Source organism: Bubalus kerabau, chromosome 9 (genome assembly GCF_029407905.1).
Source record: "Bubalus kerabau isolate K-KA32 ecotype Philippines breed swamp buffalo chromosome 9, PCC_UOA_SB_1v2, whole genome shotgun sequence".
NCBI lineage: Eukaryota > Metazoa > Chordata > Mammalia > Artiodactyla > Bovidae > Bubalus > Bubalus kerabau.
The window spans coordinates 31294987-31321188 of record NC_073632.1 but is presented as its reverse complement, the minus strand read 5'-3'; the positions used below and the strand labels follow the sequence as shown (position 1 = coordinate 31321188).

The window sequence follows — 26202 nt, the reverse complement described above, 5'->3', positions numbered from 1 at the left end:
ATTTTCTAAGAATCTAAGATGAGGAGTGTGTGTGTGTGTGTGTGTGTGTGTTTGCAAGTGTGCAAATAATTTGAGTCACAGTGATCATATAGATGTTTCCCCAAAAAGGATCTGATCAAAATTTTTGAGACAACAGCCCTATTCCACTACTACTGGTAGTTAAATACTTCCCAGCAAAAAGTGCTTAGAATTAAATAGAAGTTTTTTAATAAGCAGTTTAATTGAATACTTGCTAAAACCCTGTATATAAAACATATATACAAACATAGTAAGAGTTACAGTTGATTTATTGAATGATTTCTAACAGATTCATATTATAAAGGAATATAACTTGTATGAAATTTCAGCTATTTTCAACACCATTTACAAAATCACTTTTTATAATAATCTAGTCATGTATTCCCTTTGCATACTAGACAAGGGTATAACTTCTCACTATGGAAAATAATAACAAGTAAAATAACTTTGAACTCAGGCAGAATCAATGACTTGGGTTTATTCCAAAAGAAGAGTATGTATCCTTGAAACTGCCAGGAAGAACAGCCCAGAAATCAGGGCTAGCTACAGCTCCTAAGTTTTATAGTGCACTCAGTTACAGATCACTAAAACCCTTTAAACACAATGGCCTAAACTAACGCACTTACGTGTCAGGAAGATCCCCTGGAGGAGGAAATAGGAACCCACTGCAGTATTCATGCTGGGAAAATTCCATGGATAGAGGAGCCTGGTGGGCTACAATCCATGGGGTTGCAAAGAGTCAGACATGACCAAGCAACTGAACACAGCACAACCTTCTTACAAGTCATTCAGCAAATATCTGTTCATTGAAGAAATAGTATTCAGTGACTACTCTGAGTTTTGCCCCAGGGCGGTCACTGGACTCTTGTCTTCTGAGACTGCCCAAGTGAGGATATAGCCTTGGTCCTTAGTAAAAACAATCAGAATTGTTTTTAAAAAATTATATTCATAAACTATACTCATCTTGTTAAAAGGACGTATATAAAAATCCCCTAATCAGAGAAATCACCAATAATATATCTATGGCCCTATTAAGAAAATAACTTTGTCAAGGGGATGAAAGGGCTTTTCCTTGAAAAAGACATAGATTTCCTTGTCTAAAACTGTAACACTTGGTTCATAGGAGATTGCGTGGCGTAAAATGATACAGGCTTTCAATACCTGATGGTTTATAACTTTTCAATGGTCTTCCCTATGCATACCTGAAAAGTCCATATTTTGAATATGAGTTAAAGACTTGAAATCTTAAAATGTTTCAACTTCCCTATTTTTAAACTAAATTTATTTCATAGAACAAAGTATTTCTCCCACAAATAAGAACACTGCAGTTGGTATTTTTCAGGCAGCAAAATAGTTAATTGTTTTATTTATAAAGTTTTATGTTCCTTGTAATTCTTAAAAATAAAACAAACCTAAAAGCTTCTTAGACCCAATGGAAAACACAATATAAACAAAGAGGGATAGCATAGGCTGAAGGGGTCTGTCTCAGAGCAGTACAGAGTGTGTTGTAAATTACTGCCTCAAATTTGATTGTAGCCATGGGACTGTCCACTTCTGTATATGCAGTTTCACATTTAATATGCAACCAGCACCCTATAAGCCTCTTTTTAGAGTAGGACCCTGAGAGTTAGTCCATTGAGAAATCACATAATATTTATGCTTGAAATTTTAAAGTGTCCAATCTTTAAAAAGGCAGAAAGAAACAAAGCCTTTCCCACAAATGAAACTTATCACCATGTAAAGAAGAATATACACTTGGCATTAAAGTACCCATCTAGTTTCAAGATGTATACCTACACATTTTTTTAAGTGTATGAATAGCTCCTAATTTTGAAAAAAGGAAACATTAAAAATGTTGAAATGCTACTGGTAGGGTTCAAGTCCGGGCAAAAACCTATGAAGTGATCTTTGCTACAATAAATCAAAACTGCTTTTCTCTGCCATGTCCGGATCATCAACAACCTCATTTCAGGTATCTGTTAGCCTTGGGTACAATTGGCATCATCCCCATGCATCCAGAGGCAGATCTGGGCATACTTGAGGGGCGTGATGCGCACGGCCACGTTGTAGTCCTTCTGAACACCGTGCACGTCCACCCACTGGTGGCCAGAATAGATCGCAATGATTTTGCGTTTCCACCTCTTTTTGTCTGGCTCTTTCAAACGCAGATAGACCCCGGAGCCAGTGGAGCCTGATTCGGCATCGCAGTATTGATAGAGGAGGTCATTGGACTCATCAGACACGCTGCAAAACCGGTAGACTAACTGATCTGCCCTGTCCTGATCAAAGCCTGAGAAGTGGATCATCCCACCAGGCAGCTTCTTGATGGTGGGGCTGACTCCCAGCTCCATGTATTTCTTCTTGTGAGGGCGCTTCAGCTCCAGAAGGGCGTAGTCATAGTCCAGGGCCGGGTCTCCGCTCTCTCCTCTAGCCCAGCCCTTGGGGATGTGGGTGTTCTTGACCCGGGTCCACTGGAAGGAGGGCCTCCCGTCAGCAGCTCTCTGACGCCGAGCAGATCCCTTTCTCCTCCTTCCAGCCTTGGCTGTCTCCTTCAGACTGTCTTGGCTCCCCTGTCTTCCAGCATCACTCACTCCCCTCCTGTTCCTCCTAGTCCCCCGACGTCTCTTGCCACCACCTTTATTTCTCATCTTCAGCAAGCCTACTCTTAGCTTTTTGCTGCCTTTGATGTAGTCGTTTCCATCGTGGACACAGTGGGCAGCGGTTAGGACGTGGTTGGGAGAGATGAGAATGCCGCTGCAGCCTGTGGAGAGCTTCACCGCGGTATTGAAAGGGAAATTGGTCAAGAACCTCTTATCCAGGATGCTGAACCTGCTGTCGGTGCCGTACACCTGTCTCTTTCTCCTCACGGGTGCTCCTTGTGAGGTGAGGTTTTGAGTTGGCTCAGGGACCCAACCTTGAACTTTCACTCGGGTCAAGGTTCGGCTCCCATTCTCAAAGACAGTCTCGTAGGAGAGAGAGTCTTCCAGGTCAGAAAGGCTGGGGGCTGGGAGATCTTTCTGGCATTCAATGCCACACACTTGATTTAACACCATCTTAGCATCTGCCTCAAAGGCAGGGCTGGTGAGATGGAAGGTCCTTTCACTGACAAGTCGAGGTATTTTTCTCACGTGCCACATAAAATCCTGTTCCATTTCAGATCCATCGATGAGGGTCCACCCAAGGGTGAAAAGCATCAACCCGAAGAACATAGCTCCCATTTTGTTCTTCTATCTTGTCCTTTAAAACAGGGAGGAAAAAAAAAAAAAAGAAGCTTTATGCTTTTTGTCTTATTGGGGTATAGTTGCTTTACAATATTATGTTAGTTTCTGCTGTACAACAAAGTGAATCAGCTATAGGCATACATGTATCTCCTCCCTCTTAGACCCTCACCCCCCAATCCCAGCCACCTAGGTGCCCCCAGAGCACTGAGCTGAGCTCGCTGTGCTATATAGCTGGTTCCCACTAGCTATGTGTTTTACACCTGGCGGTGCACATACATTAGTCAGAAAGAAAAATAAGTACCATATATTAATGCATAGATGTGGAATCTAGAAAAATGGTACAGATGAACCTATACTGCTTTCTGTTTAAACGTAGATCTTGAGTCCTAAATGTAGCTTCACCACTAAGAGGAGTCCCTATTTTCACTGTACTTAGATTTTACTGAGATTAGATCAACACCACACTAAGCAGGCTCCTACAGACATCCAAAATCAGTAAATTTGATTTCACTCAAACTTCCCTCCACCAGCACTAATCCGCAAGCATCCCACCCCCGCCTACCATCTTCCCCTCTTCCTCTCCAGACAGCCCAATGCATGGGAGAATAAGAAGAAGGGCAAGTGGGGTCCTCTGGTGCCTAAGCCACACCTTCTTTCTTCCAAAGTCTGCAACCTTATCTCCGGATGATTTAGAAATAAAGATAACGACAGATGTCTGACACTATCCCTGAACTTAGCGTCTTAATAAAGGCACGGACCATAAATTCCTCATCTCTAGGATGTAAACGACTAGCACAGAGCTCAAAAAAGCATTCACTGGAAAAAATTTTTTTTAAAAAAGGCCTTCACTAGAGTGCACTACTTCCCTGAATCACGGCTTGCAGACCAAGCTGATTGATGGTGCAATTAAAATCATTAAATAGGAGGGAGGAGGGTTCAGGATGGGGAACACATGTATACCTGTGGCAGATTCATTTTGATATATGGCAAAACCAATACAATATTGTAAAGTTAAAAAATAAAATTTAAAAATAAATAAATAAAATAAAATCATTAAATAATAGAGCCTTCCCTGGCCCAGTGGTTAAGACTTCAGCACCACCCCACTCCCGGTCCCATCCCCAACCCCGGATGCAGGAGATTGGTCAGAGAGCTAAGATCCCACATGCCTCACAGACAAAAAAACAAAATGTAAAACAGAAATGAGCCTGTCATACAGAGTGAAGTAAGTCAGAGATGAACTATCGTATATTAATGCATCTATATGGAATATAGAAAAAGGGTACTGATGAACCTATTTGCAGGACAGAAATAGAGATGCAGACATAGAGAACAGACTTTGGACACAGCGAGCAAACAAGAAGGTGGGACGAATTACAAGTAACATTGAAACATACATTATCATATATAGCTCAGTTGGTATAGAATCTGCCTGCAATGCAGGAGACCCCGGTTCACTTCCTGGGTCTGGAAGGGCTGCTGGAGAAGGGAAAGGCTACCCACTCCAGTGTTCTTGGGCTTCCCTTGTGGCTCAGCTGGTAAAGAATCTGCCTGTGATGCGGGAGACATGGGTTTGATCCCTACGTCGGGAAGATCCCCTGAAGAAGGGAAGGGCTACCCACTCCAGTGTTCTAGCCTGGAGAATTCCACGGACTGTATAGTCCATGAGGTGGCAAAGAGTCGGACATGACTGAGTAGAAAAAAAGAAAAAGAAAAAATGGGAAGTTGCTGTATAACACAAGGAGCTCAACACAGTGCTCTGTAACAGCCTGGAAAAGTGGGATGGGTTGGAAGGAGGTTCAAGAGGGAGGGGACATATATACACTTATGGCTGATTCACGTTGTATGGAAGAAGCCAACACAATATTGTAAAACAATTATCCTCCAATTAAAAATAAATTTTAAAAAAGTTTAATATAACAAATATCAAATAAAAAAACTTCAAAAATGGTATACATTTAAATTTTTTTAAATATCAGATAATATTCTAAAATATTCAGTAGAAGTTTTAGAAATAAAGGAGCTCCTCTACTATTGACCTGCTTTGATTTTTTTTACAAGCAGAACTCCTTATCATAAAGAGTACACAGCACAGGCTGTTTTATTCAAAAATAAGAAAAATATACCCTGTTCTTTTTTAAAACGAAGTTGTGCTTGGAACTACCACCCAAGCAAAGCAATATACAAAAATGTGTTATAGTGACATTTTACTGGATATTAAAATTGTAAGAATTTATGGAGCACAGGCAGTTGTCCTGGATTTACCACTTGGGGGAGCATGATCGTGATTAAATCATAGGTTTAATGGGACCCTTTCATCATGGGTCTCATCACCTGAGAGCCATTGAAAGTTGCCAGTACTTGGTGAATTATATAATATCTCATCTATTATTTACATCTTCTTGCCTTCTTTTCCTGCTTCCCTGGGTTTGCTGGTATGTAAATCTCTTCCTAGAACTGCTGTTTGTCAGTTATTGCTTTGTGAGAGTAAGGGGGAGTGTAACATTCTTTGGAGCAGCAATTTGGAAATTTGTGAGCTATGTTCCAAGTTGTTTTTAACTAATAGTTAACATATCCAGTCTTACCAAATGCTTTGCACTTTGTATAAAGCAGAGGCAGTTCAAGGTTAGGTTATGCCTATAATACCTTCACTCTAACGGCTTTCTGATAAGCCTTTGCATGGAAAAGAAAGTTAATACAGGATGTCAGGAATGACCCACAAACCGGGGTACACCCCTAAGATCCTAAGCACTGGCAGGAAATGCAAAAGTTGCCTCTTATGCAGAGCCTAATATGGGCATCTCGTGACACAACAGAGTTCATCTTGCCATATCCAAGTATGGAATTTTATTAACAAACTAATAACATTCTTCTGATAAAACAAATCATATACTGCATTAATCTCTTTGTTGTTTAAACATGATCTGTTCATTAAAATATGATATAATTATTTTGAATCATTGTATATTAAAACATGTTAAGCAAGTTTAGAATAATCTTTACTTCTACTTTAGAATAATCTTTACCATTTTTTTCTATTTGCTCACACTTGAATGCTAAGTGATTTTGGTGAATATTAAACTGTATTGTTTGCCTAATAGCTTGTACTTCATTTTGGAGACAGGCCATTCTTCTGTAGACTGATGGATATTGTCCCCTAAATCAGTAAATACATTTCAGGAAAAATCCACACTCATGTACAATATTTTCTAATCATTACCATGGCAAATATGATTTTACACAAAACAGTAATTATATTGGTAATGATTTTGTTGAACCACTTAGTACTTTGTAACTTCTATGCAGTTTTCCGGAGAAGGCAATGGCACCCCACTGCAGTACTCTTGCCTGGAAAATCCCATGGATGCAGGAGCCTGTTAGGCTGCAGTCCATGGGGTCGCTAAGAGTCGGACACGACTGAGCGACTTCACTTTCACTCTTCACTTTCATACATTGGAGAAAGAAATGGCAACCCACTCCAGTGTTCTTGCCTTGAGAATCCCAGGGACGGGGGAGCCTGGTGGGCTGCTGTTTATGGGGTTGCACAGAGTTGGATATGACTGAAGCGACTTAGCAGCAGCAGCATGCAGTTTTCATAATGAGTATTTCATCCATTTTATTTAATTGGATTGGAATGAATAAGGCTAACAGCTCAGTAACTATTGAGATCTTGAAATAATATGTTTTATTGGGTAGTTCCCAAGATGAAAAGTTGTCTTTCCCTTAAAACGAAATGCTAAAATCAGTTATTTGCTGCCTCTTAGTTAATCAATGGGAGAAGGCAATGGCACCCCACTCCTGTACTCTTGCCTGGAAAATCCCATGGATGGAGGAGCCTGGTAGGCTGCAGTCCATGGGGTAGCTAAGAGTCAGACACGACTGAGCGACTTCACTTTCACTTTTCACTTTCATGCATTGGAGAAGGAAATAGCAACCCACTCCAGTGTTCTTGCCTGGAGAATCCCAGGGACGGGGGAGCCTGGTAGGCTGCAGTCCATGGGGTCGCACAGAGTCGGACACGACTAAAGCGACTTAGCAGCAGCAGCAGCAGTTTATCAACAGACCAAAGTAGATGATTTTTTAAAAGATACATATTTTTTTTAATCTATTTGATCCTTAGAAAAATGTCAGTCAAACAAATTTTTTGGTATAGGAAATATTTTTTTTTTATTATTTTAAGTTAGCCCTACATGCATAACAGCCATTCATTGTATACTTAATATATGAGTACATTAAAGACTGAGTCAGCCAATTATCTTCATTAAAAACTACAGAGAATCACATTGTACATTTTAATATTTGATAATAATGATCTGTGGAGTAATAAATGTGTCAAAGGCATTCCCAAGCAAAAGAAAGAGCATTTAAATCTAGGTACTGTGGTATTGCTTACACGTTTCTGTTTTCAGTACTGTTTAATTTAGCCTTGCAAGTTTTCAGCTACTTAGGGCTTGGATACTGCTACTGCTGCTACTGCTAAGTCACTTCAGTCGTGTCCGACTCTGTGTGACCCCATAGACGGGTTGCCATTTCCTTCTCCAGTGCATGAAAGTGAAAAGTGAAAGTGAAGTTGCTCAGTCGTGTCTGACTCTTAGCGACCCCATGGACTGCAGCCCACCAGGCCCTCTGTCCATGGGATTTTCCAGGCAAGAGTACTAGAGTAGGGTGCCATTGCCTTCTCTGAGGGCTTGGATAGGCATAATGCAAATACTGAATTATAATTGACAAGATGGTTTTTTACTATGCAAATCACTGAACTGGAATATGAATCAAGTTTCTCTGTTCTTTACCAAATAAAACATGTGCCCTGTGTGTTAATTCTATAGGCAGACTTTTAAGAGCCACATGTAATCATTAATTTTATGTGCCAACTTGACTGGGCCAGAAACTGCCCAGATATTTTGTCTAATATTATCCTGGGTATGTTTGAGAGGGTGTCTCTGGATGAAATTAACATTTGAATCAGTAGACTAAGGTGAGCAGATTGCCCTGCCTAATGTGGGTGGGCCTCATCCAATCAGTTGAAGGCCTAAATAGAACAAAAAGGCAGACCCTCCTGTGAATAATGGGGAACTCCTCCTTCCTGACTGCTCTGAACAGGGACATTGTTTTTTGTTTTTTTCCCCTGCCTTTGGCTTCAAAATGAAACACAAACCACTCAAAAGAATATTTTTAGTTTGTTAGTAGGATTCTATACTTGCATGTTGCAGAATAAACTCTGTCACATCAAGGAATTCCCAAGTTGTAGTCCTCAAACAGTGTCAGCATCCCCTAGGAACCTGTTAAAAATGCTCATTCTCAGGGCCCAACCCAGACCTACTGTTCAAAACTCTCCAGGAGGGATGTGGGTTCCCAGCTGTGTATGTTTTAACCAGCCCTCCAGGCAACTCTGATACTCAGTACAGTTTCAGAACCACAGCAGCCAAAGCCCTGGTGCAGCAGCTTGAGACCCTCCTCAGAAGGTTTTTCCAGGGATGACTGCCTACCCAGGTTTCACATGACCCCTGCTTCCTCTTTGTGTACAAAGTAAATTTTTTCTGAACTTCACGCTTTTCCTGTGTTAGCAAACAGCTATTACAGAAAGATCCCCTGGAGTAGGAAATGGCATCCCACTCCATTATTCTTGTCAGGGAAATTCCATGGTCAGAGGAGCCTGGCAGGCTACAGTCCATGGGGTCTCAAAGAGTTGGACATGACTTAGCAACTAAACAACAACAATAATATTGGAAGACTCAGCCTTTGGTAGAAAAAAAAACATACTTTCATATAAGTGATTTAACAATACATCTGAAAAGATTCAAATACAGTAGGTTTGTCTGTAATGCCTCCAGCATCCAATGTACAGATGATGCAAGCGCATCAGTTGGCCAGCCCTGGCCAGTGCCTTTTGAGGGACTCAGCTACAGTGTAGCACAGGAATAAAAGCCATGCCCACATCTATCCTTGGGCATGGGAAGGGCAGAACCTTGTCATATGACCTCAGAATCACAGTAATAAAGGACATGGGTTTAGTCTAATTTGGCCTGTAATTTCAAATTGGACAAATGTCTCGGGACACTTTCTTTTGGAAAATCTAAGTTTGTCTCGTGGTAAAATGTCAGTGTAGTGTAAATGATAGCTCTTACTGATCGAGCAAGCCACGGTTCAGTGGATACATGTACAGACGCCTGTCATCCCCAAAGCACTAACTAAAGAGACACGGCCCCGGCTGTGGAGCAGCTATAGTATTTTGAAAGCTTTAATGTCTCTTGTTTTCCCTCAACCTCCTCCTTTTTCCTGTCTTCCATTGTAATTGTGACCTTCCCTGTCACTTTCCAGATGGCTTGGATTTGGGGCTTCAAATTCCAGTTTTGGTTAATGAAAGTGAGGTTGCAGTTATGGTCCTCACCAGGAGTCAGTGTACACGGAGTTGATTATGGGTTGGACCATGGAGATGGATGGAGCAGAAGGGAGTTAGAGAGGAAGCAAGGAATACCAGCATTTGTAGACACACTCTTACTGATGGAGCAGATAGTATTCCACATTTGTACCTGGTCTATACTATTAACAGAAATAACCACCTGTAACTACAAGGGATTACTTGCTCTTGCTTTTGTTTGTTTCCTTGCTTATGCTTTCTTAGAAATGCGAATGCTGACAAGTGTTTAGAATATTTGGATTTCTCTATCAGCATGGTAGTTATCAGGGCAGACCAAGGAGTAAGAAGACCTGGGCTAAGTCTCATCTTCACCACTTATTAGGCATCTGAATTTGGGCAGTTCATTCACATCAATGAAGTTTCTGTTTCCTCATCTGCAAAGTGGAGATAATAGTAATTTCAACTTCATAATTGTGAGAATTAAATACATTGATATATGCAAAGAATTACCATTGAGCCCAGAGCATGGACACATTCAATTATAAGTTCTTTTATATTGGGTTGGCCTGAAAGTTCTTTCAGGTATTTCCATACACAGTTATGGAGAAAGCAAACAAACTTTTTGGCCAACCTGATAGTTATTATTCTACCCTAGTAGGTAAATTCGGAGAAGGCAATGGCACCCCACTCCAGTACGCTTGCCTGGAAGATCCCATGGATGCAGGAGCCTGGTAGGCTGCAGTCCATGGGGTCGCTAAGAGTCAGACAGGACTGAGCGACTTCACTTTCACTTTCCACTTTCATGCACTGGAGAAGGAAATGGCAACCCACTCCAGTGTTCTTGCCTGGAGAATTCCAGGGACAGGGGAGCCTGGTGGGCTGCCGTCTATGGGGTCGCACAGAGTCGGACACAACTGAAGCGACTTAGCAGCAGCAGCAGCAGCAGCAGTAGGTAAATTAATATCACTTTAAAACAGTTAATTATATAAGGCAAAGTTATAGCACTTCTAGTTTTCTAAACAATTTTATACTCAAATATTTTTATTTCAGGATAGTTTCTGACACACTCTGAAAACTCTCTTTTTCTTTGTTTTGGTTTTTGTTCAAGGACAGCTTCATTTTAGAGACGTCCCAAATGAATGCTTTCCTAACTACTCATTTCTATGAAGATCTGTGGGTTTGTAATATATTTTTCTCATTGCTATTAAATAAGTGTAATTAAACATTACCCAGCCACAGAACATTTGAATTGCATTTCCAACATATTATTTTAAGCCTGGACCTACCCTAAGAATTCTGGAACTGCAACAGGTCTTCAACCTAAAAAGAAACAGTCAATGTCAAAATAATTACTCTGAGGGAGCAATTTACAATGAGAAAAAAAAACTTTTTTAAGTGAATCTATTCTAAAGTATATAGCATAGCATGACATAATAATATTCTCAGGCTCAGTTTCTCTTTTATTTTTTGGTTTGTTACCCTTTAAAGTTTACATTTTAACTTAAGTAGGGCAGGCAGATGAAGGAAAGATTAGATGCTTGCTCACCATATTAAATATTTTGAATGAGTTTTTTTTTTCCTGTATACGAACAAGAGCTGATTTACCATCAAAGATCTGTACCAGGTCATAGAGTCACTAACTTGGTCCTTTCTTTTCACCTGGTCCCTTGTAACAGACAGGGAGGTAGTTGTCCAAGTTCATGTGTATAGTTTGCTGCCATGGGACATAATTTTGCATTAATGTGTCAAACACTTTGTGGGGGCTCAGTCAGATCAATGGCCTTGTAGGTCCAACATCAGCTTTTACCTTCATGCATATTTGGACATAGCAATCACTGCATAACCACTTTTGACAACTTCCCTGTCTTTTATCTGGCCATTCGTGATCCAAGCCACCTGCCCCTCCCAGCATCACTGCCTACACTCACACACATGCATAAGTGTGAAAACACACTCCAGCCATCTCTCCTCCTCCACTTTCATTCTCCCCCTGTTCAGTCAACACTGACACACAAGGGATAGACATCATGGTCTGGATCTGCAGACAGAACTGCTGGCTTAGGCAAAAGGCCGGGGCAGGAGAGGAGGGGCTTTACTAGTGATAGCAGACAGCTGGAGAGTGAGCATTAACTGTGTTAGGTTTTGGAGAATACTTGTAAAACTTTCATAAGTCACTTTTGCGTATGCACAAGAGACTAGGTATTTTATAAAGTTCAATTCCCGGTGCAGTGAAGCCCCCAGAGAAGGGGGACTTCTAACTAGACACTAACTAGAGCACTGAAATGGACGCAACGTTTAAGCTAAAAAGTGTGCGATCAGGATGACCGGAAAAGGAATAGTGCTCCATGTGTGACCAAGAGGGACAGGGAGAACTAGGGTGCTTCCAGGATGGTGGAGGCAGTGGGTTTTGAAGTCAAACCAATTTAAGTCCACTTGTGACTTCTTAGCACTATGATTTGTGAAGATCACTTAATTTCCCCAAACCTTATTTTCTACATTTGTTCAACAGGGAGTAATACTTTGGAGTATTTTTGTGAGACACGAATATCATTAAGTTGGTGCAAAAGTAATTGCGGTTTTGCATCATTGAACTTGCCCGTTGATATTGGAATGCATTCTTAAATAAATGTGGTTATGTTATGTATCTTTTTAATGCGCATTTCTTGCTTTTTTTTTTTTTGCTAGTGACATTACTTGCTGTAGAGATGATGTCTAAAATGTCATGTCTGCCATATTCACTTGACCTCTCACCAACCAACTACCACTTTTTCAAGCATCTCAACAACTTTTTGCAGGGAAAACACTTCCACAACCAGCGGGAGGCAGAAAATACTTCCTAGGAGTTTATCAAAACCCGAAACACAGATTTTTATGCTACAGGGATTAGCAAACTTACTTCTTGTTGGCAAAAATGTGTCGATTGTAATGGTTCCTATTGTGATTAATAAAGATGCATTTGAGCCTAGCTATAAATGATTTAAAATTCACGGTCTGAAACTGCAATTACTTTTGTACCAACCTGTACGTAAACACGATGCCCAGAGAACAGTAAGCCCTCAGCAAATGGCAGCAATTATTATTATTAGGATCAAACACTAAGAGTCAAAACACTGGTAGATATTTATAAAGGATTTCATGCATCTCTGACTGCCGTGGACCTCACCACAGTACACCAAGTACAAGCCGACCTTGTTTCATTGCGCTTCACTGCAATTCACAGATACTATGATTTTTTTTACAAATTGCCACATGGCAACCCCGCATTGACCAACTCTCTAGGAGCCATTTTTCCAACAGCATTTGCTCACTCTGTGTCCGTGTGTCACGTTTCAGTAATCCTTTTCTTTATTGTTTGTTATGGTGATCTGTGATTGGTGATCTTTTGAGGTTATTATTGTCATTGTGTTGGGGGCACCACAGACCACATCCACATAAGACGGTGAGCTTAGCAAGTCCTGCGTGTGTTCCGACTGCTCCACTGACTGCCGTCTCCCCCAGCTCTCTCCCTCTCCTCAGGCCTCCCTGTGCCCTGAGACACAGTTTTAAATTAGGCCAATTCATAACCCTACCATGGCCTCCAAGCGTTCAAGTGAAGAAAGAAGAGTTGCATGTTGCACTTTAAATCAAAAGCTGGAAATAATTAAGCTTCATGAGGAAGGCATGTGGAGAGTTGATATCATCGGCTGAAAGCTAGGCTTCTGGGCCAGTTAGCCAAGTGGGGAGAGCAAGGGAAAAGTTCTGAAGGAAATTAAAAGAACTACTCCAGTGCACACGCGAATGATAAGAAAGCAAAACAGCCTTGTTGCTGATAGGGAGAAAGTTTTAATGGTCTGGCCAAAAGAGCAGGCCAGCCACCACATTCTTTTAGGCCAAAACCTAAGTCAGGAGCAGGGTACTAACTCTCTTCAATTCTGTGAAGGTTGAGAGAAGTGAGGAGGATGCAGAAAAAACTCTGAAGGTAGAACAGGCTGTTTCACGAGGTTTGAAGAAAGAGGCCATCTCCACAGCCTAAAAGTGCAAACTTACACAGCAAATACCGATGCAGGAGCTGCAGCAAGTTATACAGAAGATCTAGCTAAGATAATTCATGAAGGCGGCTACACTGAGACACAGATTTTGTTGTTGTTGTTGTTGTTGTTTTGTTTTGCTTCCTTTTGTTTTTGTTTTTCTTTTTTTTTAATTTAATTTTATTTTTTAAACTTTACATAATTGTATTAGTTTTGCCAAATATCAAAATGAATCCGCCACAGGTATACATGTGTTCCCCATCCTGAACCCTCCTCCCTCCCCATACCATCCCTCTGGGTCGTCCCAGTGCGCTAGCCCCAAGCATCCAGTATCGTGCATCGAACCTGGACTGGCAACTCGTTTCATACATGATATTTTACATGTTTCAATGCCATTCTCCCAAATCTTCCCACCCTCTCCCTCTCCCACAGAGTCCATAAGACTGTTCTATACATCAGTGTCTCTTTTAAAGATCTAAACGTAAGACCAGAAACTATAAAACTCCTAGAGGAGAACATAGGCAAAACACTCTCTGACATACATCACAGCAGGATCCTCTATGACCCACCTCCCAGAATATTGGAAACAAAAGCAAAAATAAACAAATGGGATCTAATTAAACTTAAAAGCTTCTGCACATCAAAGGAAACTATTAGCAAGGTGAAAAGACAGCCTTCAGAATGGGAGAAAATAATAGCAAATGAAGCAACTGACAAACAACTAATCTCAAAAATATACAAGCAACTCCTACAACTCAACTCCAGAAAAATAAATGACCCAATCAAAAAATGGGCCAAAGAACTAAATAGACATTTCTCCAAAGAAGACATACAGAGACAGATTTTTGATGCAGATGAAACAGCTTCCTATTGGAAGAAGATGCCATGGGACTTCCATATCTAGAGAGCAATCAATACTTGGCTTCAAAACTTCGAAGGACAAGCTGACCCTCTTGTTAGGTGCTAATCCAGCTGGTGACTTTCAGCTGAAGCCAATGCTCATTTACCATCCTGAAAATCCTATTAGGCTAAATTTACTCTGCCTGGGCTCTATCAGTGGAACAGCAAAACCTGGATAATAGTCCATTTCTCTACGACACAGTTTGCTGAGTATTTTAAGCCCACTGTTGAGACCTACTCTCAGAAAAAAGATTCCTTTCAAAATATTACTGCTCATTGACTTTGAATTTTGAGAACTGTAAGTTATGTTTTCCTTGATAATGCACAAATGTTTATAAGAGATGAACTGATTCTAAGTAACTGAATCTAATTAAAATGGAATCTTAACCCAGAAAAAAAAAATTACTGCTCATTGATGTACCTGATCACCCAAGAGCTCTGAGAGAGATGAACATAAACTGCATATTGTTTTCATGCCTCCTAACACAACATCCATTTTGCAGCCCACAGATCAAGGATTCATTGTGACTTTCAAGTCTTATTATTTAAGAAATATATTTCATAAAGCTACAGCTGCCACAGATAGTAATTCCTCTGATGAATATGGGCAAAGTCAGTTGAATACTTCTGGAAAGGAGACACTATTGTGGGTACCATTAAATACATTCATGATTCATGGAAAGAAGTCAACATACTAACAACACAGTTTGAAAGAGACTGGTTCTCATAGCCAACCTTGAGGAGTTCAGGTCTTCAGTAGAGGAAGTGGTGGCGGGTATGCTGGAAACAGCACAGAAGGAGAGGTGGAGCCTGAAGATGTGACTGAATTACTGTGATCTCGTGAACAACTTTAATAGATGGAAGAGTTGCTTCTTATGGCTGAGCAAAGAACGTAGTTTCTTGAGATGGTGAAGATGCTCTGAAGACTGTTGAAATGACAATAATGGATTTAGAATATTACAGGAACTTAGTTGATAAAGTAGCAGCAGCCTTCGAGAGGCCTGACTCCAGTTTTGAAAGTTCTCTAGGTGGGTAAACGGAGAAGGCAATGGCACCCCACTCCAGTACTCTTGCCTGGAAGATCCCATGGACGGAGGAGCCTGGAAGGCTGCAGTCCATGGGGTCGCTGGGAGTTGGACCTGACTGAGCGACTTCACTTTCACTTTTCACTTTCATGCACTGGAGAAGGAAATGGCAACCCACTCCAGTGTTCTTGCCTGGAGAATCCCAGGGATGAGGGAGCCTGGTGGGCTGCCATCTATGGGGTCGCACAGAGTCGGACACAACTGAAGTGACTTAGTAGTAGTAGTAGGTGGGTAAAATGCTATCAAACAGCATTGCATGCTGCAGAGAAATCGTTCCCAAAGAGTCAATCAATGCAGTAAACTTCACTGTTGTCTTATTTTAAGAAACTGCCACAGCTGCCCCAGCCTTCAGCAACCACCACCCTGCTCAGTCAGCAGTCATCAGCATCAAGGCAGGAGCCTCCACCCGCAAAAAGATGGACTTGCTTAAGCTCAGATGATGGTTAGCATTTTTAGCAATAAAGTATTTTTCAACTGTTACATGCACTGTTTTTTAGATATAATGCTACCACACAGTAGACTACAGTGACTTTTATATGCTCTGGGACACCTTGCTTTATTGCAAAATCTGCTTCTTTGCAGTGATCTAGAACTAAAGCCACAGTATCTCCAAGTTATGCCTGTCACAGCTCCCAAGGAGAGCCACATCTTAATCCCCAGGACCTGTGCCTATGTTCTTAATTGGTAAAGGAGACTTTGCAGATGTGATTTAGTTAAGGATTGTGTGATGAGATTAGCTTGGGTTACCCAGGTGAGCACAATGTAATCACAGGGCTCCTTTTATAAGAAGCAGGCAGGAGGGTCACGAACCTGAAGGAGCTGTGAAGTTGGAGGCAGAGGTCAGGGTGAGGCCGAATCATAAGCTACAAAACACGGGTGGCGGCTAGATCTTACAAACGGTAAGGAGACATTCTCTCCTGGAACTTCCAGGAAAAAACTGGCAACCATGCTGACCCTCTCTGGACTTCTGGCCTCCAGAACTATAAGATAAGGTGTTGTTTTATGTCACTGAATTTGTAGTAGTTTGTTACAGCAGCAGTAGGAAATGAATACACTCAGGTAAAAAAATTTTTGGATTGTCTGCCTCGGATGTTTAGAAAGGAAGAAACAGTAGGGGAAAACACTGTCTGGGTCAGAGACCTAAACATGAATGAAAATTTTCATTTTTAGAAAAATTATACAACATGCAATTTTAGAACTAAAACTTGAAGATTATGATAAACACTACAGTGATGTGGAGTAGTATTTCTAGGCTGACTGGAGAGCTGGAACCAGGTAGATAAATTTGTTTATTCAACAAAAGCATACAGTACTTACAATTCTATCCATCGTTTCAAAGCCTCTTTCCTTGTTTAAGAATCTCTGAGATAAATCCTCTTTAGTCTTTCAGTTCAGTTCAGTCTTTAAGTTGAACTAAAAACCTTCTAAGATATCCTTCAACATTAAAGTTCTAGCTTCAATCACAAAGGAAAAAACACAAGTCGCTTACTCATCAATGAGCCTCAAGCAGTTTAAATTCCTAGACTCCTAGGGTAGGAACTTGCCTGCTATCCCTATTGCTACCACTAGGAGGCGAAGCTAGCTTGCTGTCCAATCAGATCTTACATTTAAATGGTTTACACTCATTAAGCTACAAAAATCAAATTTAGTTTAAAAAAACGTAGGATTCATGGGATGGGGAGAAGTCTAACTGGTTAATAATATACTATGTGGAATAATAATATTCCACATTGTTGTCACATGTGGAATTGATCACATTTAGAAAACCCACCTTCAGGCCACAGAGCCCATCCTGACGAGCTGTGGGCTGATGATGTTGTCCACAGCCAGACAACCTTCTGGCAGGTGGTTTCCCAAAACCTCTGGTGCCAGCACATTTCCAATATGATCTCCAGGGCCGCTAAACAATCCCCCAAAGGTGCGGCAGTTCACTGCGGCATGAAAAATCTTCAGCCTGCCAAATATTTCACATGTCTACCAAAGACTTCATAATCCATTTCTAAAAGGTAAGCTTGCCACTGATTCTATGCTAAAAATAAATGGCAAGGAAGTTCATTGACAATGTGCCAGTTTCTATTCAAAATACGATAGCACTATCGTCAAGTTTAGTTTCAGGAATGAGACAGAATAATTAATGTCTGCTTAAAATATTTGGCAGTAGTGGAGGGAAAGGAAGATGGTAAAGTTACACAGTTGATTATTTTACAGTAACCCACAACTTCTGTTTCTCATCACAATAAAAAAAAGAAAAACCTCCTCTTTGTTTTTTAAGTTATTTTTCCAGGACCTGTACACTTCAATTTGTGCAAAGGATATGCTGTGTGTAAATTGAATTTGGGGTGAAAGGCACTAAGGAAGCCCCAAAGGGAACCCTCTGCTGACTCTCTCACCCACTGACATAGGAAATGCACAGCATATGGCTCCTGACTTGTTTTCTATCCTGCAAGTTGGCCTTTGAAAGCAAGGCCTATCTGTAACTGCATTAGGTTTGCTACTCTTCAGGCTTTAAAGCATCTTATGATCACTGTATTTTTAGCTAAGCAAACATCTGTTAAAGTTTCTAAAGCTTTTGAAAATATTCTAGTTAAGCAAAGTCATAAAATAATAACTTTCATACTTGACTTTGCTATTTCCAACCTCTCATCTCAGATTTCTCATGTGCAAAGTTAACCCAGTGAGGTAGCTTCAGTTTCCGAAGTTCTGAATCTCATCCCACTGTTAAAATGCATTGGGCATTGGACAGTTGAGCATTGGGCAAAGATAAATAATTAACTCACATTAGCAATTGATTGGAGAAGGAAATGGCAACCCACTCCAGTGTTCTTGCCTGGAGAATCCCAGGGACAGGGGAGCCTGGTGGGCTGCCATCTATGGGGTCGCACAGAGTCAGACACGACTGAAGTGACTTAGCAGAAGCAATTGATTATTTTAACACGATGAGCACATTCTATGTGCCAAGCACTAGATTAAACAATCTCACATTTGAAAATACAGAGAAGATTCTTAAAAACACAACAGTTTCCGAGCTGTCTGGAGGAAAAATAAGAGAGAGTATCCATGACCAACTTCTTCTCACATTAAACAAGCTCTTCTAGTATTTCCTAATAAAAATAAAATTCCATATGATGCTCGGGCACTACTTTCAGGCTGAGATGTCTATTTGGCTGGAATCTTAACCTTCTCTCTTCTAAATTATAAACCAGATAGTTCTCCAGGCAACAGCACATGACTTTTATAATTCTCTGTGGGGACACACGCACTTGGGATAGAATGAGAATTAATTTCAGAAGTGATAAAGGTTAATAGGGGAGAAAAACCACCTCGCCAGGATATGCAGCTTCTTTCAAATCAATGATAGTGTGAAAAGGTCGGAGGAACCAGGCAGGAAGTGTTTCTACAACTTTTCAAAAAAAAATTTATGGTAGAAAATATCAAAAGTAGAGAGAAAACTATGAAATAGAATGAAACAAAATTATAACCCCCACGTGCCCATCACCCTGAGGCAACAACTACCAATATTTTGCCAATCTTGTTCCAGTGGTCTCCCCCGCTCCCACTTTTTTTTTTGGCTAGTTTTTTAGAGCAAATCCAGGACTTTTCAATTTAATCTTCTCACTTTAAAATGTTTTTCACTGCTCCTTTCGCTGACCTGAGCAGCCAAGTTGATGAGAGAGCATGAGATTCCTAGCTTTCATAGTAATCCTGCCAAAGAGGCTTTCAACCAAAGTAGACCTTCCAGGAATGCATTTTACACCTTTTTCAATGGCATCTGTTAATAATCATAAAAATAAAGAGGGTCCCCTCTGGTAGTGCTTAAGTAAAAAGAATTCCATTTATATTCCAATGCAAACACTTTTACTGTTAAATATTAACAGTGCAGAGGCCAGCACAAAGAATTGCTTACTTGCAAGAGCCGTTTCTTTGATGGCTTAAAAGTGCTAAGTTTGATCTCTACCTTTATCGCCCTGCAAAGGAGCTCTCCCTGGGGTGGGTCCTGCGTTTCTCAGGAACACTTCTGGGGTCTTGCCCTTTCCTGGGGGGAAAAAGGGTTGGGGGTGTCTCCATCCTTACCTGCGAAGCTTCCTCAGTCCTCGGGGGCGCTGCCCAGCACGAGTCAAAGTGTCCCTAAGGCGGTCACCAACGCTGGCGAGGCAGGAGAGCGGGGTGGGGCTCCGGGACAGCGCAAGCCGGAGCCGGGGCGCCCGGCCACCGTCCGCCAGCACCGCCTGGAGACTGTGGGGAGGTGGGCGGCGAGCTGAGCGCCACGGCCGCGAGATGGGAGGGGAAAGGGGGCGTGGATGCGGGCGGACGCTGGGAGAGGTGAGGGGAGAGGAGGCGGCGGGAGGGCTTGGAAGCAGGAGACACGCAGGCCTGGGGAGGGTTTACTAAGAGTTGGGCCTCTCACTCCAGAATCTCTGCCCCCCAACATTAGGAAAAATTCACGACTGAGTTCACAAGGGCTGTCTGTCGCTCTGATCGTCTGCATCCCTTAAATAGTGTCCAGAAGATACTCCCGAGTGTGTGCTTGGAGGAATGGGGGTGATCAGGACTGTGTCTTTGTGTCCCAGTCCCCCAGCTCGAGTTTAGACGCCAGCTGTCTAGAAGAACCAGGGCCATTTCCCCAACCCCATCCCAAGCCCGTCTCCATCAGGGACCTCGCCACCCGGGACAGGCTCTCCACCAGGCAAATCCTGAGTCTCAGGCTCCTGCAGGCATCCACAGGCCACCTGAGAACACGCGACCCTCGTGGGCTGCGACGTGGGTCACCTTGCATGCATCCCTTGCGGCCTCCAGGGGGCGCGCGTCAGTTTCCGTCTGTCTCCAGGCTGGAAGGCTTTTTCTACTTGGGAAGAGCATCCTTTAAGATGTTTGCCCGCCTCTGTCCCACCAAAATTCTAACCGCATCCTTTCTTAATCTTTTATTCTCCTCCTTAGCAGAGGTGCTCCTTTGGGGTGGGTGCTACACAAGGTCGGGGACTCCAATTATTCAACATCTGTTGATCTTCTGGGTGGGAGGTCTGGAGCAAAAGGCACCAGTAGAAAAATAAGTACAGAAATTTAATGCTGGCCCTCAAGGAAGGGAGATCAAATAAGTGCACAAGTATTTATAACACACGGTCTTAGCATGTCCCATAATGCTCAGCTCATTAGTGGTTAATTTCATTTCTCGAATTTCTATGTATTTTTTTAGCAATGAAATCAGAACATATATACAATTTCATTTCCTGTTTTTCCACCTAGTGTTTTCATTTATGCACTTAGTCATATAATTTAAATCTATTAATCATTTTATCTGGTATAAAATAACTAGTTCTGAAGCTCTCTGTCTCACCGGTCAGATCATAATCTTCAAATGCATCCTTGAATCACCACCCTCTACCACAAGGGTTGGCTTATAATGGCTGCTGATAGTGTTGAGCTTAAAAATGTTTCCTAGTAAAATGGAGTGTGCGTGCATGCTCAGTCATGTCCAACTATTTGGGACCCCATGGACTGGAACCCACCAGGCTCCTCTGTCCATGAAATTTTCCAGACAAGAGTACTGGAGTGGATTGCCATTCCCTTCTCCAGGGGGTCTTCCCGACCCAGGGATCAAACTCAAGTCTCCAGCATCTCCTGCATTGGCAGGCATATTCTTTACCACTGCTAGACCTAGGAAGCCTGAAATAGAGTGTGGGGAAAAAAATAAAGTCCAGCATTCAGAATAGGAGTCTCCTATGGAGAAGGTAATGGCACCCCACTCCAGTACTCTTGCCTGGAGAATCCCATGTATGGCGGAGCCTGGTAGGCTGCAGTCCATGGGGTCGCTAAGAGTTGGACATGACTGAGCGACTTCCCTTTCACTTTTCACTTTCATTTACTGGAGAAGGAAATGGCAACCCACTCCAGTGTTCTTGCCTGGAGAATCCCAGGGTCGGGGCAGCCTGGTGGGCTTCCATCTATGGGGTCACATAGAGTCGGACACGACTGAAACAACTTAGCAGCATGACACTAAATAGATGTGCCCTGGGCCTCAGTCTCTTCATCAGTAAATTAAGAAGGTTGCACTGGAGGACTTCTGCAGTCTGTACTTTTCAAAAATTTGGGGGATTCTAACACTGCATCTAGTGCGGGCATGGGTCTGATTCCTTTAATTCCATCAGCACCCCTCATTGACATCACATAAAGCTAAACTCATCGCTCTTACATTTTCAGGGGCCTCTTCCTGAGCCTTTTGCCCCAAACCATATTTTTTCCCCAGCTTTACTGAGATATAATGGACATGTAGCATTGTGTAAACTTAAGATGTAAAATATGATTTGTGAAACGTATAGCAATATGTTTGCCACAATAAGGTTAGTTAACACATCCTTTACTTCACATAATGACCATTTTAAAATTGTTGTATTGGTGAAAACATTAAAGCTTTGTGCTTAGAGTAACTTTCAAGATACAATATAGTATTGTTAATTATAGTCACCACCCTGCACATTAGATCCTGGGAGCTTATACATCTTATAATTGAAAGATTATACCCTTTGAACCTGGAATGTTAGGTCCATGAATCAAGGCAAATTGGAAGTGGTCAAACAGGAGATGGCAAGAGTGAACATCAACATTCTAGGAAACAGCGAACTAAAATGGACTGGAATGGGTGAATTTAACTCAGATGACCATTATATCTACTACTGTGGGCAGGAATGAAGACTTACAAGATCTTTTAGAAATAACACCCAAAAAAGATGTCCTTTTCATTATAGGGGACTGGAATGCAAAAGTAGGAAGTCAAGAAACACCTGGAGTAACAGGCAAATTTGGCCTTGGAGTACGGAATGAAGCAGGGCAAAGACTAATAGAGTTTTGCCAAGAGAACGCATTGGTCATAACAAACACCCTCTACCAACAACACAAGAGAAGACTCTACACATGGATATCACCAGATGGTCAACACCAAAATCAGATTGATTATATTCTTTGCAACCAAAGATGGAGAAGCTCTATACAGTCAGCAAAAACAAGACTGGGAGCTGACTGTGGCTCAGATCATGAACTCTTTATTGCCAAATTTAGACTTAAATTGAAGAAAGTAGGGAAAACCACTAGACCATTTAGGTATGACCTAAATCAAATCCCTTATCATTATACAGTGGAAATGAGAAATAGATTTAAGGGACTACATCTGATAGAGTGCCTGATGAACTATGGATGGAGGTTCGTGGCATTGTACAGGAGGCAGTGATCAAGACCATTCCCAAGAAAAAGAAATAAAAAAGGAAAATGGCTGTCTGAGGAGGCCTTACAAATAGCTGTGAAAGAAGAGAAGCGAAAGTGAAGGAGAAAAGGAAAGATATAAGCATTTGAATGCAGAGTTCCAAAGAATAGCAAGGAGAGATAAGAAAGCCTTCCTCAGTGATCAATGCAAAGAAATAGAGGAAAACAACAGAATGGGAAAGACTAGAGATCTCTTCAAGAAAATTAGAGATACCAAGGGAATGTTTCATGTAAAGATGGGCTCGATAAAGGACAGAAATGGTATGGACCTAACAGAAGCAGAAGATATTAAGAAGAGGTGGCAAGAATACACAGAAGAAATGTACAAAAAGAGCTTCACGACCCAGATAATCATGATGGTATGATCACTCACCTAGAGCCAGACATCCTGGAATGTGAAGTCAAGTGGGCCTTAGAAAGCATCACTACAAACAAAGCGAGTGGAGGTGATGGAATTCCAGTTGAGCTATTTCAAATCCTGAAAGATAATGCAGTGAAAGTGCTGCACTCAATATGCCAGCAAATTTGGAAAACTCAGCAGTGGCCACAGGACTGGAAAAGGTCAGTTTTCATTCCCATCCCAAAGAAAGGCAATGCCAAAGAAGCTCAAACTACCGCACAATTGTACTCATCTCACACGCTAGTAAAGTAATGCTCAAATTTCTCCAAGCTATGCTTCAGCAATACGTTAACTGTGAACTTCAGATGTTCAAGGTGGTTTCAGAAAAGTCAAGGGAACCAGAGATCAAATTGCCAACATCCGCTGGATCATCAAAAAAGCAAGAGAGTTCCAGAAAAACGTCTATTTCTGCTTTATTGACTACGCCAAAGCCTTTGACTGTGTGGATCAAAATAAACTGTGGGAAATTCTGAAAGAGATGGGAATACCAGACCACCTGACCTACCTCTTGAGAAACCTATATGCAGGTCAGGAAGCAACAGTTAGAACTGAACATGGAACAGACTGGTTCCAAATAGGAAAAGGAGTATGTCAAGGCTGTATATTGTCACCCTGCTTATTTAACTTCTATGCAGACTACATCATGAGAAACACTGGGCTGGAAGAAGCACAAGCTGGAATCAAGATTGCCGGGAGAAATATCAATAACCTCAGATATGCAGATAACACTACCCTTATGGCAGAAAGTGAAGAGGAACTAAAGAGCCTCTTGATGAAAGTGAAAGAGGAGAGTGAAAAAGCTGGCTTAAAGCTCAACATTCAGAAAACAAAGATCACGGCATCTGGTCCCATCACTTCATGGGAAATAGATGGGGAAACAGTAGAACAGTGTCAGACTTTATTTTTTTGGGCTCCAAAATCACTGCAGATGGTGACTGCAGCCATGAAATTAAAAGACGCTTACTCCTTGGAAGGAAAGTTATGACCAACCTAGATAGCATATTCAAAAGCAGAGACATTACTTTGCCAACAGAGGTCCGTTTAGTCAAGGCTATGGTTTTTCCTGTGGTCATGTATGGATGTGAGAGTTGGACTGTGAAGAAAGCTGAGTGCCAAAGAACTGATGCTTTTGAACTGTGGTGTTGGAGAAGACTCTTGAGAGTCCCTTGGACTGCAAGGAGATCCAACCAGTCCATTCTGAAGGAGATCAGTCCTGGGTGTTCTTTGGAAGGAATGATGCTAAAGCTGAAACTCCAGTACTTTGTCCACCTCATGCGAAGAGTTAACTCATTGGAAAAGACTCTGATGCTGGGAGGGATTGGGGGCAGGAGGAGAAGGGGACGACAGAGGATGACATGGCTGAATGGCATCACTGACTCAATGGACATGAGTTTGAGTGAACTCCGGGAATTGGTGATGGACAGGGAGGCCTGGCGTGCTGCAATTCATTTTAGAGGGGAAGTTTTCAACCTTTCACCGTTGACCTGTGAGCTTGTCATATATGGCCTTCATCATGTTGAGTATGTCCCTCCTATACCCAATTTCTTGAGAGTTTTTTTTTTATCATGAAAGGAGTTTGAATTTTGTTAAATGCTTTTTCCACATCTATTGAAATGATCCTATGATTATTGTCTTTCTATTAATGTAGAGCATCATATTTCTTGACTTGCATATGTTGAACCATCCTTGCCTTCCAGAAATACATCTCACTTGATCATGATGTATGATCCTTTTGGTGTGCTCTTGAACTCAGTTTACAAGTATTTTATTGAGAATTTTTGTATCTATATTCATTAAGGATATTGGCCTTTAGTTTTCTTATATCTTTATCTTTGGTTTCAAGGTAATGCTAGACTTGTAAAAATGAATTTAAGACTGTTCTCTCCTCTTTTTTTTAAGAGTTTGAGAAGAATTGACATTAATTCTTTATATGCTGAGCTTCCCAGGTGGTGCATTGGTAAAGAATTCACCTGTCAGTGCCTTAACATGTTTGGCAAAATTCACTTGTGAAGCCATCTGCTCCTAAGCTTTTCATTGTTGGGAGGGTTTTGATTACTGATTCAATCTCCTTACTTGTTATTGGTCCATTCAGTTTTTACTTCTTCATGACTTTAATTATATCAGCACCCCTCATTGATATCATATAAAGCTAAATTCATTGTTCTTACATTTTCAGGGGCCCCTTCCTAGCCTTTTGCCCCAAACCATATTTCTTCCCCAGCTTTGCTGAGATATAATGGACATGTAGCATTGTGTAAACTTAAGATGTACAGCATAATGATTTGTAAAACGTATAACAATATGTTTACTACAATAAGGTTGTATATTTCTAGGAACTTTTCCATTTCCTCTAGATTGTCCAATTTGTTGGCATATAACTATTCACAGTACTCTCTAATGATCCTTTGCATTTCTATAGTATCAGTTGTAATGTCTTCTTTTTTCATTTCTGATTTTACTTGCATCTTCTCTCTTTTTCGCTTCATAAGTCTAGCTAAAGATTTGTCAATTTTGTTTATCTTTTCAAAAAATAACTCTAAGTTTCATTAAAATTTTCTATTTTTTTTCTATTCTCTATTTCATTTATTTTTACTCTGATATTTGTTATTTTCTTCCTTCTACTAACTTTGGGTTTAGTTTGCTCTTATTTTTATAGTTCCTTGAAGTATAAAGTTAAATTGGCTTGAGAGGTTTCTTTGTTCTTAATGTAGAAATTTATTGCTATAAACTGACCTATTAGCACTGCTTTTGCTGCATCCTGCAGGTTTTGTTATGTTGAGTTCCTATTTTCATTTGCCTCAACATATGTTTTGATTTCCTTTCTGATTTCATCTTTGACTTATTTGTTATTGAGAAATCTGTTATTTATTTCTACATATTTGAAAATTTTCCATTTTTTCTCCCATTTTTGATTATCCCCTCAACCATATTTCCTGTTTTTGATGTCACAATATATATTTTA

General features: G+C 41.1%; 1 protein-coding gene and 1 long non-coding RNA gene across 9 annotated transcripts in view; one reads left to right on the top strand and one right to left on the bottom strand.

Annotated features, from left to right (window-relative positions):
- Positions 1-1352: 1352 nt before the first annotated feature.
- On the bottom strand, positions 1353-19817 carry PRSS35 (serine protease 35). Of its 8 annotated transcripts, none has more exons than XM_055534918.1 (4): positions 19661-19817; positions 15240-15430; positions 10884-10917; positions 1353-3255 (listed from the first exon to the last, which is right to left on the bottom strand). In XM_055534918.1, the coding sequence occupies exon 4, from the start codon at positions 3234-3236 to the stop codon at positions 1998-2000; it is 1239 nt and encodes a 412-aa protein (XP_055390893.1). In that variant the 5' UTR covers positions 3237-3255; positions 10884-10917; positions 15240-15430; positions 19661-19817; the 3' UTR covers positions 1353-1997. The 8 variants fall into 8 exon arrangements, 7 of the variants coding, with proteins under 7 accessions (XP_055390893.1, XP_055390890.1, XP_055390892.1 ...); XM_055534915.1 differs by lacking the exon at positions 19661-19817 and adding an exon at positions 16907-18237; XR_008698034.1 differs by lacking the exons at positions 1353-3255; positions 19661-19817 and adding exons at positions 8843-10031; positions 16907-18241.
- LOC129619681 (uncharacterized) overlaps positions 16360-26202 on the top strand; it is a 30025-nt gene continuing 20182 nt past the window's right edge. Inside the window, exon 1 of the long non-coding RNA XR_008698035.1 lies at positions 16360-16488. This is a non-coding gene — a long non-coding RNA (uncharacterized LOC129619681). The remainder of the gene's footprint in view (positions 16489-26202) is intronic.

What these genes read in the sequence shown, in the direction of transcription:
- PRSS35 (XM_055534918.1), bottom strand. Translation starts at nt 3,236, where the DNA reads ATGGGAGCTATGTTCTTCGGGTTGATGCTTTTCACCCTTGGGTGGACC.